This window comes from Oncorhynchus kisutch, linkage group LG1 (genome assembly GCF_002021735.2).
Source record: "Oncorhynchus kisutch isolate 150728-3 linkage group LG1, Okis_V2, whole genome shotgun sequence".
Taxonomy (NCBI): domain Eukaryota; kingdom Metazoa; phylum Chordata; class Actinopteri; order Salmoniformes; family Salmonidae; genus Oncorhynchus; species Oncorhynchus kisutch.
Genome location: NC_034174.2, coordinates 13,149,543 through 13,164,054, shown reverse-complemented (window position 1 = coordinate 13,164,054; position 14,512 = coordinate 13,149,543). Strand labels below are relative to the sequence as shown.

The window sequence follows — 14,512 nt, the reverse complement described above, 5'->3', positions numbered from 1 at the left end:
GCAGCGGATTACAATGATGTGTAGTGACTCATCCATCTGATCACAGCAATAATGTTGTGTTTAGGGGTTATTTAATTCCTCGCAATCTAATTATGATTGAACAATAGAGGAAACAATCAAACTGCAGTTCAATTTCCTGACTGATGCAATTTATTGTAATGCCCTCGACCGCTTATTCGTCTGATTAATGTGGCTGATTAGGAGGCTTTATGTTTTTTGGCATCATTCTCTGGGCTGAAAATGCAGTCTTGTGATATTCCCAAACAGACACTATTTTCTTTTTAATTTCCCCAATCAGTTATGCTGCTTTACATGTCTGATTGTATCTTGAATTCCATTGACGGTGTCCAATTGAGGCTATGTCACATGGGAAAGACTGGCAGCTATTTTATGGCTCTTTGCTTTTGCTTTCTTAACTAACCTTCACCTTTTCTCCCTGACTGAGTGACATGCACTGTTACTTTATAACGCCTCTGTTATTCCTGAAGAGTCTATTGACGCGCCCGTTCGTCAATCTAAGTAACATAATTTAAAAACAAATAGCCATTAAAATGTGTCAGTTTAAGCTAGAGAAATCATTTTCCTTGGGCAGCGTCTCAATCCGCCGATATCATCCTTCCACACCTGCGGTGGAAGGTGGCCGGGATACAGAGATGTTTGTCAGACCATGAGACATCCAGAAAATCAGCCTTCTGATGATAATGTCTTTAGCGTCCGAACAGTTTGCCCTACAAAACTAATATGACCACTCTATGGAAAGAGGAGACCCACACGATCACAGTGGGAAGTCGGTTCAGCCGATGTGCCAGCTTCTGTCTGCAGGTACCGAACCGTTTGGGCTACAAACTATTATGATCCCACTATGGAAAGGGGATATTCTGCTTTTACAACCCTCACAAATGTCATGAGACTCATCTGAAGGAAACCCGGGACCCGTGTAAAAAGTGAATGGCAGTATGAAGGTAGTGTTGTAACAACAACAAAAAGGGTTAAATATGTGTCTAAAAAACAAAAATATTTCCTGAGCTTTCTTGTATCTCCTAAATATAGGACAGACACTTCAACACCTAATTCCTTATGATCATTTTTCTACTGTCTGTATTGCCATTTATGAATGTGTTTGTTCTGTCTGTTTTGCCATTTATGAATGTGTTTGTTATTCCATATGTTTCAATGGACTATAGTAATAAATACCAAATTAAATAAAACAAATGTATACCTACAGGGGTCCTAAAATGATCCATGGTGTGACCATCTTAAAACAATTTCATATGTTAGCTTAGTCGACCCCCCAATAATGCATGCATTTATAAATGTGTCTGAGAAACATTTTTGTGACTTGTACATGTCAAGTTTCCAGAATAATATGAATGCACAAGTTACATAGTGTGATTAATAAAAACGAAGCCTTTCCCTAATTTTGTCAGTCACCAAAGTATTTGCCCATTGCATTTCATTACGTCTTTGTCAAGGGCCCAGTTTGTCACACAGACATGTCTGCAGTACCTCTGAGATGTTTGTGGCTGTATGTTGGTGACTAGTTGTCTTCATCTAGGGAACATTAACCATCTCTAAGTAAATACACATGTTTCTTGTTATATACAGCTGTTTTTATGTGACCAAGTAGCCATTAAGCCATAGGGTACGGTTCTGGTCGTCCAACATTAGTAATGATGCTGTCATCCACATCCAGCCAGTTGACTGATGCTTTCTTTCACTCTTGATCTATATGCAATGGTCCACTTTCAGCTCCACACATTATTACAGCTGGTAGCTGACTAATCATGACTAATGACAATGGTATGGTTGAATCTAATCTCTCTCAATTCAAGGGCTTTATTGGCATGGGAAACATATGTTAACATTGCCAATGCAAGGGGAGTAGATAATAAACAAAAGTGAAATAAAACTGTTTTTTTACATTAAACATTACATTCACAAAAGTTCCAAAAGAATGAAGACATGTATCTCTCTCTCTCTCTGCAGCACCAAAGAGTGACCACAGGGCGGTGGACAAGACAAAGATGTCTGTGAAGGCTGCTGGGCTGCAGCGATCTCGTTCTGACGCCGGGAGGGATCATCTTCCGCAGCACCGGGAACTCCGCAAGCCCCCATCCGGCCTGGTCAAGCCCTCTGCCGGGGCCTCGTTCGGCTACAAGAGGCTCCCGACCACCAGCACTGCCACCGTAATGACAGCAGGGGGCAGTACCATCTCTAGTGGCTCTGCCACCTTGGGCAAGATGCCCAAGTCTTCTGGAATCCCAGTGAAGCCTCTGGGAGTTGGAGGAGGAGGAGGAAGAGCGGGACGTAAGAATAGCTTTGACGCCACCGGCAGTGAGGAGGGGGGCTTCCTGGGGCCCAGCGCCCGTAACAGCCTCCAGTACCGCAGCCTGCCACGCCCCGCCAAGTCCAGCACCCTCAGCCTGATCGGCCGCCCTGGGTCGGCCCGGCCCGCCAGCAGCAGCATGGACCCCGGCCTGCTCAGCCTGAAGCCTATCTCCATGGCCTGCCCCGGCCCCAGGGGGAAAGAGACTGGCAGTGGAAACACTAAGGGGGCCAGTCGAGGAGGGAGCACAGGCCCTGTCAACCAGACAGACAGGGAGAAGGAGAAGGAGAGGGCTAAGGCCAAGGCAGTGGCGTCTGATATGGGCTCCCTGTGTGGCTCTCTGACGATGGCAGACTGTCAGGGTGATTCTACTGGGGAGGCTAGCGCCAAACTGCATGGGCTGCGTAGGGCCAGCAGCAGCAAATACCCTGAGCTCTCATCACCCACCACTCAGAGGTAAAGTCACCATCCAGATACATTCCTACAGTACATTACAATTGTGCAATTTTTAGTTACAGTACTCATTTTGAGGTGGTTTGGGGTTTATAGAACCAGCTACATATATTACTCAATTAGTGTCGACCCAGTTTGCTCAGCTGAATGTTCTAAGATATTTTAGGAAGAGTTACAGTGTAATTTTTTTAACTACTCAAACCGCTTTATAGACATAAGAGAACAACACAGCAAGAAAACAAGTCACTGTCATTTTGCGTGCCGTGTTTTCATGTCTTTTTCATGCCAGGCCTGAGAACAAGTCCAGAAAAGCAGGGTCTCTGGAGCCTTCGCGGTTCTGGATGGTGCTGGATCTGACATTCTGTGTCTCATGTCTAATTCATAGGATGCTGAGCTGCAAATCTCTGGGTCGGCCTCCTAGCCTGGCACACCTGGACAAGGTCAACTCCAACAGCCTAGACTCGTGCGTGACCATTCAGGACCTCCCTCCTAAAGTGCCCCCCTACTCCAAGCTCCAGGACCTGGCTGGGTCCGTGCCACGCAGCACCATCCCCCGGGGCCTCACCCCCAGCCCAGCACCCATCCTGCACCTCGACTCCCCCAGCTGCTACCCCAGCCAGACCCTGTCCATGGGCAGCTCTCCGCTGCTCTACCCCAAACTCTCTGGCCTACACCGCAGCATGGAGTCACTTCCCCTCACCATGAGTGTCCCTCCCAGTGGAGGATATATCCGGGCAGAGTCCAGAGACAGGGACAGGGACAGCTACAGAGACAGGGACAGGGGGGAGACGAGGAGCACGGGGACCTGGGGTGCTGGGAGCAGGACCTCCCTCAATCTCCCAGACAGGTGGGTCTAGACAGGAGCAAGACCCTGATGATGAGGTGGAATAGGTTTCGGAACCCTGTACTTCACCAGTCAGTATCTGTATGTAGGAACATACTATGATCAAACTGTTGCCATCTTTCTACTGCATCTGAGATATTATTAATAACAAGATGTTCTACTATCATTGATTGTTTGATTGCAGAAAAGGTAATTATTGTTGTCTTGTTCTTTCTCTACAAGTTTGCAAACAGACAGGAACACCTTACCCAAGAAAGGATTAGGGTATGTCAAGTAAGTTTTTCATTGTTTTATGACACATTTGCTGTATCCAATGTACAAATGATGTAGTATATTTTTCTCGTCCGAGGCACATGTTTAATTGTTGCTTTCTTCTCCATGCCCTGCTCCAGTCGCTACAGCTCTGGTCTGTCAGAGGATCAGTCGGAGGGGAAGGAGAGGCGTCACTCTCACACCGCAGTGAGCCTGATGGAGAGTGAGAGCCCCCCTCAGCTGCCATCGCCCACCCACATTCCCCACCTCTCCTCTGGCAAGGCTGTCCTCACTAACGTGGGTGAGTCTCAGTCTACTGCACCTTTATCCATCCACAGCCCTGCGGGTCTGAAGACTGACTGGAACTCTAAACTCTCATTCAGACTAATCGTCCTGCTGGTCTGTATTTCAACACAGATACATTTGAAAGGTTTAAGGCACAGGTTGAAAGCAGCAGTAACAGCCCGGCAGCAGCGGATGCATTTACTTTGAGTCCGTGTGATGTTGGTCGTGTTGAATTATAGAAACACATAACGCTCCTTTAGTATGAGCCTGTGAATACAGTAAATGTGTATCCACTGAAGTACATTAACACCCTGTTGACGTTATAGTTCAGAAATGGTTCTAATCATATTCAGAACTAATCAAGTTAAATAGTTAAATATTTATTTTATAGTTGAGATTTGTGTCAGTAAAATATAATGATCTCTGATATGTGTACTGATGAAGCGTGAATAGGCAGGAGATATAAAAGACGCTCTGAGTAAAGCAATGCTATGTATGTATATACATACTGTATATCACTTTAACTGTTTGTGGAACCTGAGTGTCTCCTTACACTGAGTCATCAGGGTGAGGTTCCCCTCAGGAGTGTGTGTGTGTGTTGGTGTGTGTGTGTGTTGGTGTGTGTGTGTGTGTCGGTGTGTGAGTGACTGAGTGTGAGTGAGTGCAGGTATGTGTGAGTGTGTGAGTATGTAGTGTACGTGCGTGCCACATACAGTTTCTGTGCCAGCCTGCCTCTTACTCATGCCAACCTTCCTGCCCTCCCAGTTGCCCCCATCCCGAGCGGTGCCCCCAGGATAACCCGCTCCAACAGTATCCCCACCAACGACATGGCCTTCGACCTGTATGGCACCTCTCCACTGGGCAGCACCATGTCACTGGCCGACCGGCCCAAGAGCATGATGCGCTCTGGGTCCTTCCGCGAGCCTGGGGATGACTGTGAGACAGCTAGCACATGTAAGTAACCTGTTTACAAATATATCGTTCCATTTCTAAAGCTGGCCTATATGGCTCCGTTTCTATGGCTAGCCCTATGGCTCCATTTCTAAAGCTGGACCCTATGGCTCCGTTTCTATTGCTAGCCCTGTGGCTCCATTTCTAAAGCTGGACCCTATGGCTCCGTTTCTATGGCTAGCCCTGTGGCTCCATTTCTATGGCTGGCCCATGTTGGCTTGTCCTTCTTCAATTGAGGCCCTCAGTTAATAAAGAAACCAGGTCTGAGGTCAGCTCCATTTCAATTCAGGAAATTCATTGAAATTCCAATAGCGAAGGTGGATAAAGATGTAATAAATGATAATATGACGTCTTCGTTTGACTTTTTCACAGACTTCACAGACTTTTTAAACTACTGCGCGATATGGTTCAATGTGCCTATCAGCACAATCAGCGCGATATGGTTCAATGTGCCTATAAATCAGCACAATCTACTTTTTTTTTATTCAAATTGTTCCCGTGTTGAAGCTTGAATTGGGATTATGTATATTGTGCTAATGAACATACAACAACATTGTAACGGAGAGCACTGTACAATACGGAGAACTTAGAAAATGTGGCGTTTGTGGTGGGTACATGGGGATCGCCATCTTTATGCACCTTCACCATTTCCATTTGAGTGACTGTTGAGTTTTCATGACTTGGAATTTCTATTTATTCACTCCCTGAATCGACTAAAGGGAAACTGATCTTATTCCAACCCTGTGGAACACATTCCCGTGATGTTGCAGGCCCCCAGCCTAGACAACCCTCTAATGGTCTCCTTGAGGCTGGGTTCTCAATACAGAGAGAGAGAGAGGAAGCGAGAGAAAGAGAGAGTGCCTCCATGTTAGACGTGCGTTATGTAAAGGTGTAATGAGGCGACCCAGTTTTCTCTGTCACTCCTCTATAATCATTCATCTCTTCTTCAACATTGTCAGCGTTGAGTTATGTTTTATGTTGTTTTCTATGAAGTACTTATATACTGCCACAGGTCAACTGTAATCCATACCTTGTTGTATATCTACACTCACAGTAGCAGGTTTACTGGCTATAAAGTATTTTTACAAATCTGAATACGATAGATTGATCACTTTGTAGCATATTCTGTGAAGTCTGAATATGGCATATGTCAGTACTAAACCATGTTGAATGATTTTGCTCTCTCTGTCTCTTCTGTGTTCAGTCCATGGCTCTGTCCTCTCCTTGGCATCAAACACTTCATCCAACTATTCCTCGGTGAGTACTAGAATGATTAAATCATCCAGAAACAGTTATTGGGCTCAGGTGTTGTGTGCCTACAGGATATACTTTCACGATTATAACAGTTGTTCCCTTCACAATGACATGACAGTGTGTGATATAGACCTGGCCTGCCAACTGTAGAAATACAACCATGTAGTGTTTCTCTCTTGGATTAAAAACATGCCTGAAGTGAGGTGACATGTTGTGCCATGTCATTGATGAGTTCCAGAGCTGTCAATGATGACTTTTTATCTCAAAACATGGGCTTTTCTCTCCTTTTCCAACTTTGTCCATGGTTTATAGATTACTTCATTGTTTACCCAGCTCTTTACCATTATGTTTACATTATATATATGTTTATATAAAGGGGTTTGACTGCTACTGATACACAAACACATGCCAGATAACAATTCACAATTGGTGTCCTTATATAATTCCTATAGGCCAGGGGTCGCCAATATAGGCCAGGGGTCGCCAATATAGGCCAGGGGTCCCCAATATAGGCCAGGGGTCCCCAATATAGGCTAGGGGTCCCCAATATAGGCCAGGGGTCCCCAATATAGGCTAGGGGTCCCCAATATAGGCCAGGGGTCCCCAATATAGGCCTGGGGTCCCCAATATAAGCCAGTGGTCACCAATATAGGCCAGGGGTCCCCATTATAGCATAGGGGTCCCCAATATAAGCCAGGGGTCCCCAATATAGGCCAGGAGTCCCCAATATAGGCCAGGGGTCGCCAATATAGGCCAGGGGTCGCCAATATAGGCCAGGGGTCGCCAATATAGGCCAGGGGTCCCCAATATAGGCCAGGGGTCCCCAATATAGGCTAGGGGTCCCCAATATAGGCCAGGGGTCCCCAATATAGGCTAGGGGTCCCCAATATAGGCCAGGGGTCCCCAATATAGGCCTGGGGTCCCCAATATAAGCCAGTGGTCCCCAATATAGGCCAGGGGTCCCCATTATAGCATAGGGGTCCCCAATATAAGCCAGGGGTCCCCAATATAGGCCAGGAGTCCCCAATATAGGCCAGGGGTCCCCAATATAAGCCAGGGGTCCCCAATATAGGCCAGGGGTCCCCAATATAGGCCAGGGGTCCCCAATAGAGGTCAGGGGTCCCCAATAGAGGTCGGGTCCCCAATATAGGCCAGGGGTCCCCAATATAAGCCAGGGGTTCCCAATATAGGCCATGGGTCCTCAATAGAGGCCAGGGGTCCCCATTATTGCATATGGGTCCCCAATATAGGCCATGGGTCCAAATATAGGCCATGGGACCCCAATATAGGCCAGGGGTCCCCAATATAGCATAGGGGTCCCCAATATAGGCCAGGGGTCCCCAATTACATTCAGCCATGGGACGATTTTTCCTTGAATGGATGGTCCGGAGGGCAGAACATAGTTTTAAATAATTTATACACTGCAAATTGACCGCAAGACACCCAAACAGATATCGTTTTATAGGGATACGATCACATATGCCTATCTATTTATGCGTAGGAATACTTGGGAACACATTTCCTAAATGAAAATCACTTTAACCTGATTTCCTGGTGATTTTACAGTATTTCATGTCCAACAACGAAAAGTATTAAAACAATTAGAATAATTCCCGCAGGCCGAATTTGGGTAACCCTGCTATTCTACCCTGCTTTTACCCTGCTGAACTCCTATAGGATGCAGTCTGAACCCATTACCCTCTGTAAACCCAGGATAGTGCCTTCAACCTAAGGCCAGACTTACAGAGCTACTGTGAAACTACCTTAACCAACCGTATCATCCACTGCTCCCAAGTTCTCTCTCCCAAGTTCTCTCTCCCAAGTTCACTCTCTCTCTTTCTTGTTGTTTCTTCTTTCTGTCCTACTATGCTCTCTAAGACCGAGGAGCGGATACAAGGAGAGGTAAGGCTGATCTGCTGTTCCACTCTCGCCTTGTCTTCATCTTCCAAATATCATCTCATTCGCTTTCGTCCATCCGTACTGTTCACGTCCATCCGTACTGTTCACGTCCATCCATTCAGCGGTGCTTTAGGATCTGAAACATTGTTGTTTTCCAGTGTTTTTAATTGATTTATTTAGCATGTTCAGAGTAACTTGACATGCAGTGATATTGCTATACAGCAACCATGTGTCTATTGTTTTTCATCCAGTTTCCTACTTTATAATCTCATCCTCTCCCATCCGGAAAACTTTATATTAATTAACATTTTTTATAAGCTTACTTTGTGTCATGCACCTTACCCAGCAAAACCAATGCCATATATCACCATACAGTGTAAGGCGCCTTGAGCTGTGGGGAAAAGCACAGTATGGAGTTATGTTAAATTATATGTTTTCCTGCACTGCCTGTCTAAAGGACCTTGTTGTTGTCATTTTCTTCACAGCAAATCCGCAAGCTGAGACGCGAGCTGGAGAACTCCCAGGAAAAAGTGGCCAACCTGACTACCCAGCTGTCTGCCAACGTATGTAGAACATGCTTCTCACGTTTCAACCTCTGAGCCTCTATATGGTGGCCATATTTGTTTCTGGGGTTATCTATTCTTGAGTTGCTAGGCGCAAGTTGCATTGTTATGTAGCCTAAGTCTGGCCAAATCAAAACTATGGTACTGTATGCTATTATTTTATTGTTGGCTAAATGCCAATGGAGTTGGCTAAAGCAGCAACCGGTCTGGCTAGAATGGACATGAAGCTTCTTATGATGGGATTAAGGGCAGCCATTTTGGTCAGGGAGTTGGTCAACCATGGTTTGCCTGTGCTGTGATAAGATATTCCCCAAAATCATGAATTTGAAGAATGTATCTGCACTGTATGTTTGTTATCTAACTAGGCAGCCAGTTTTAGAGAAATAATTCCATACATTTTTCAAATTAACTGCCAATATGACAACATTCAAACAATGCAGTCAATCCGCAGCCATACACTGACACAGCCATACACTGACACAGCCATACACTGACACAGCCATACACTGACTGAAATCAGTTGATGATAAGACTTAGATTTAGGACTTGGGTGGCAGGTAGCCTAGTGGTTAGAGTGTTTGGCCAGTAACTGAAAGGTTGCTAGATTGAATCCCCAAACACACAAGGTAAAAGTCTAACAAGGCATTTAATACACTGTTCCTACGTCGTCATTGTAAATAAGAATTTGTTTTTAACTGACTTGCCTAGTTAAATAAAGATTACATAAAAAAAAATAGACCAGATGTAAATGCAACAAGTACTGATATTCTATTATATAATAACACTCACAGCTTTCCAAGAAAACAAAATGTTGAACATTTATGGTCTGTATATGACAATATTTTAGGTTATATTATATTATTATATTACACAATTTCTGATATATCACATGCCTTTTATTTTCTTGCATAAATCAAATCTGGATTATGCCTCTACTGCTAATAATTTCTATTAGACTGGGTTTGGATTTGTCCCTGGCTGTCTGTCATTTTCACCTAATTTATTATGTGCCTATGACACACCTTTGTTCTACCATGATTCTATTAGGATTGATTGTGAGAGTCTCCGTCAACAGCAGCCTCACAACTTGTCCCATACTACGGTAGCAGCATCCATAACAAACACATTTCTTAATGTCTGTGTTGGGACATACAGTATGATGGATGGATGTCTCTGGATGCCAGACATTATTAATTGTAAAACATGAGAGGTGATGATGGGGTTTTTGCCACACTAGCCAACACAAAAACAAATTATGATATATTGATAAAGATATTATGAAGCTATTTAGAGTGCCTGAATCGTCAGGCGTTGATTACTCTGATGTTGAGCTACGATAGGAAAACATGCCGTAGAGGGTGAGATCAGAAATGGTGCTGGCTGTGATAGAGGCATAAATCTATCTGTGACTTTATTGCCCAGTGTTGAAAGCATAGAACGCAATCTTACTCGCTGACCAAAAACCACTGAATGATAATGTTAATAATTCTATAGTTGTGTATTGGTTAGTTAGAGTTTGGTTCCAGAGTTTTCCCTGGCCATGTGACCTTACTAGGACAAATCCCCTGGCCATAGTTGTAGTCACTGTGCAGGTAGGTAACCATAACCTCTCCTGGAGGGGCTATTCCTGCCCTCCTTGGCCCAGTCATAGCTGAACGAGATGGAGGATAAAGTTGGCCCATGCCAGCCATAATGAACCCTACTAGAGGCTGGCTGTGGCCCCTGTGCAGTACCCATACCTAGGGAGTGAGTAACACCAGCGATAGTGGTTGAGATTTATGAACCCTAGGCACTACAGGGGGTTACATTATCAACGCTGCACCCCCACCACGTTATCAAGCCCTTCTCTCCCCTGTACTGACACAACCTCTTCTACTCTCTCTGTACTCCACCTCCACACCCCATCCGCCCCTCACCCCTATCAACCTCCTTCCTGCCCCTCTCCTCACCTCTCTTTACCTCAGCCTGACACTCCTGCTATCAGATGCTTCATACAGTATATTACATGTCAAATAAAATAAAATTTTATTTGTCACATACACATGGTTAGCAGATGTTAATGCGAGTGTAGCGAAATGCTTGTGCTTCTAGTTCCGAAAATGCAGTAATAACGAACAAGTAATCTAACTAACAATTCCAAAAAAAACTACTGTCTTATACACAGTGTAAGGGGATAAAGAATATGTACATAAGGATATATGAATGAGTGATGGTACAGAGCAGCATAGGCAAGATACAGTAGATGATATCGAGTACAGTATATACATATGAGATGAGTATGTAAACCAAGTGGCGTAGTTAAAGTGGCTAGTGATACATGTATTACATAAGGATGCAGTCGATGATATAGAGTACAGTATCTACGTATGCATATGAGATGAATAATGTAGGGTAAGTAACATTATATAAGGTAGCATTGTTTAAAGTGGCTAGTGATATATTTACATAATTTCCCATCAATTCCCATGATTAAAGTGGCTGGAGTAGAGTCAGTGTCATTGACAGTGTGTTGGCAGTAGCCACTCAATGTTAGTGGTGGCTGTTTAACAGTCTGATGGCCTTGAGATAGAAGCTGTTTTTCAGTCTCTCGGTCCCAGCTTTGATGCACCTGTACTGACCTCGCCTTCTGGATGACAGCGGGGTGAACAGGCAGTGGCTCGGGTGGTTGATGTCCTTGATGATCTTTATGGCCTTCCTGTAGCATCAGGTGGTGTAGGTGTCCTGGAGGGCAGGTAGTTTGCCCCCGGTGATGCGTTGTGCAGACCTCACTACCCTCTGGAGAGCCTTACGGTTGAGGGCGGTGCAGCCCGCCAGGATGCTCTCGATTGTGCATCTGTAGAAGTTTGTGAGTGCTTTTGGTGACAAGCCGAATTTCTTCAGCCTCCTGAGGTTGAAGAGGTGCTGCTGCGCCTTCCTCACGATGCTGTCTGTGTGAGTGGACCAATTCAGTTTGTCTGTGATGTGTATGCTGAGGAACTTAAAACTTGCTACCCTCTCCACTACTGTTCCATCGATGTGGATGGGGGGGTGTTCCCTCTGCTGTTTCCTGAAGTCCACAATCATCTCCTTAGTTTTGTTGACGTTGAGTGTGAGGTTATTTTCCTGACACCACACTCCGAGGGCCCTCACCTCCTCCCTGTAGGCCGTCTCGTCGTTATTGGTAATCAAGCCTACCACTGTTGTGTCGTCCGCAAACTTGATGATTGAGTTGGAGGCGTGCATGGCCACGCAGTCGTGGGTGAACAGGGAGTACAGGAGAGGGCTCAGAACGCACCCTTGTGGGGCCCCAGTGTTGAGGATCAGCGGGGAGGAGATGTTGTTGCCTACCCTCACCACCTGGGGGCGGCCCGTCAGGAAGTCCAGTACCCAGTTGCACAGGGCGGGGTCGAGACCCAGGGTCTCGAGCTTGATGACGAGCTTGGAGGGTACTATGGTGTTGAATGCCGAGCTGTAGTCGATGAACAGCATTCTCACATAGGTATTCCTCTTTTCCAGATGGGTTAGGGCAGTGTGCAGTGTGGTTGAGATTGCATCGTCTGTGGACCTATTTGGGCGGTAAGCAAATGGGGTGGGTCAAGGGTGTCAGGTAGGGTGGAGGTGATATGGTCCTTGACTAGTCTCTCAAAGCACTTCATGATGACGGATGTGAGTGCTACGGGGCGGTAGTCGTTTAGCTCAGTTACCTTAGCTTTCTTGGGAACAGGAACAATGGTGGCCCTCTTGAAGCATGTGGGAACAGCAGACTGGTATAGGGATTGATTGAATATGTCCGTAAACACACCGGCCAGCTGGTCTGCGCATGCTCTGAGGGCGCGGCTGGGGATGCCATCTGGGCCTGCAGCCTTGCGAGGGTTAACACGTCTAAATGTCTTACTCACTTCGGCTGCAGTGAAGGAGAGACCGCATGTTTTCGTTGCAGGCCGTGTCAGTGGCACTGTATTGTCCTCAAAGCGGGCAAAAAAGTTATTTAGTCTGCCTGGGAGCAAGACATCCTGGTCCGTGACTGGGCTGGGTTTCTTCCTGTAGTCCGTGATTGACTGTAGACCCTGCCACATGCCTCTTGTGTCTGAGCCGTTGAATTGAGATTCTACTTTGTCTCTGTACTGGCGCTTAGCTTGTTTGATAGCCTTGCGGAGGGAATAGCTGCACTGTTTGTATTCAGTCATGTTACCAGACACTTTGCCCTGATTAAAAGCAGTGGTTCGCGCCTTCAGTTCCACACGAATGCTGCCATCAATCCACGGTTTCTGGTTAGGGAATGTTTTAATCGTTGCTATGGGAACGACATCTTCAACGCACGTTCTAATGAACTCGCACACCGAATCAGCGTATTCGTCAATGTTGTTATCTGACGCAATATGAAACATCTCCCAGTCCACGTGATGGAAGCAGTCTTGGAGTGTGGAGTCAGCTTGGTCGGACCAGCGTTGGACAGACCTCAGCGTGGGAGCTTCTTGTTTTAGTTTCTGTCTGTAGGCAGGGATCAACAAAATGGAGTCGTGGTCAGCTTTTCCGAAAGGGGGGCGGGGCAGGGCCTTATATGCGTCGCGGAAGATAGAGTAACAATGATCCAGGGTCTTTCCACCCCTGGTTGCGCAATCGATATGCTGATAAAATTTAGGGAGTCTTGTTTTCAGATTAGCCTTGTTAAAATCCCCAGCTACAATGAATGCAGCCTCCAGATAAATTGTTTCCAGTTTGCAGAGAGTTAAATAAAGTTCGTTCAGAGCCATCGATGTGTCTGCTTGGGGGGGTATATATACGGCTGTGATTATAATCGAAGAGAATTCTCTTGGTAGATAATGCGGTCTACATTTGATTGTGAGGAATTCTAAATCAGGTGAACAGAAGGATTTGAGTTCCTGTATGTTTCTTTCATCACACCATGTCACGTTGGCCATAAGGCATACGCCCCCGCCCCTCTTCTTACCAGAAAGATGTTCGTTTCTGTCGGCGCGATGCGTGGAGAAACCCGCTGGCTGCACCGCTTCGGATTGCGTCTCTCCAGTTAGCCATGTTTCCGTGAAGCAGAGAACGTTACAGTCTCTGATGTCCCTCTGGAATGCTACCCTTGCTTGGATTTCATCAACCTTGTTGTCAAGAGACTGGACATTGGCAAGAAGAATGCTAGGGAGTGGTGCACGATGTGCCCGTCTCCGGAGTCTGACCAGAAGACCGCTTCGTTTCCCTCTTTTTCTGAGTCGTTTTTTTGGGTCGCTGCATGTAATCCACTCCGTTACACTGGTTGTAAGGCAGAACACAGGATCCGCATCGCGAAAAACATATTCTTGGTCGTACTGATGGTGAGTTGACGCTGATCTTATATTCAGTAGTTCTTCTCGGCTGTATGTAATGAAACCTAAGATGACCTGGGGTACTAGTTTAGTCACTAGTGTAAGAAATAACACGTAAAAAAAACGTGTTGAGAGAGTGAGTGAAATTCTGCCGCCATGCACTGTATTTGTTGAAAGAGACCATTTTCTCAAGGCTGTGGAGATACCAGTCTAAAACCAAAACTTTATTTTCAGGAAATTCACTTGATTACTATGTGTTGCATGTTGTTTTAGCAAGTCAAAGGCCACTACAGTACTAACACTATCCATTGGCAATACCCTTTAACATTCTCCAACCCTCTGACCTGAGTATGTTACTGATACTGTGTGATTGAATGTGAGATGAACACAG

General features: G+C 45.6%; 1 protein-coding gene across 10 annotated transcripts in view; it reads left to right on the top strand.

Moving 5' to 3' along the window:
• Positions 1-14,512, top strand: part of LOC109899205 (neuron navigator 1) — a 107,406-nt gene that overhangs the window by 58,104 nt on the left and 34,790 nt on the right. For 6 of the 10 annotated variants that reach the window (XM_031832004.1, XM_031832052.1, XM_031831898.1 and 3 more), the window contains 8 exons: positions 1,987-2,782; positions 3,165-3,626; positions 3,846-3,896; positions 4,016-4,176; positions 4,926-5,114; positions 6,316-6,368; positions 8,244-8,267; positions 8,750-8,827. In XM_031832004.1, the coding sequence (XP_031687864.1) occupies positions 1,987-2,782; positions 3,165-3,626; positions 3,846-3,896; positions 4,016-4,176; positions 4,926-5,114; positions 6,316-6,368; positions 8,244-8,267; positions 8,750-8,827 (1,814 nt within the window). The remainder of the gene's footprint in view (positions 1-1,986; positions 2,783-3,164; positions 3,627-3,845; positions 3,897-4,015; positions 4,177-4,925; positions 5,115-6,315; positions 6,369-8,243; positions 8,268-8,749; positions 8,828-14,512) is intronic. The other 4 variants (XM_031832218.1, XM_031831947.1, XM_031832141.1 and 1 more) reach the window with 2 other exon arrangements.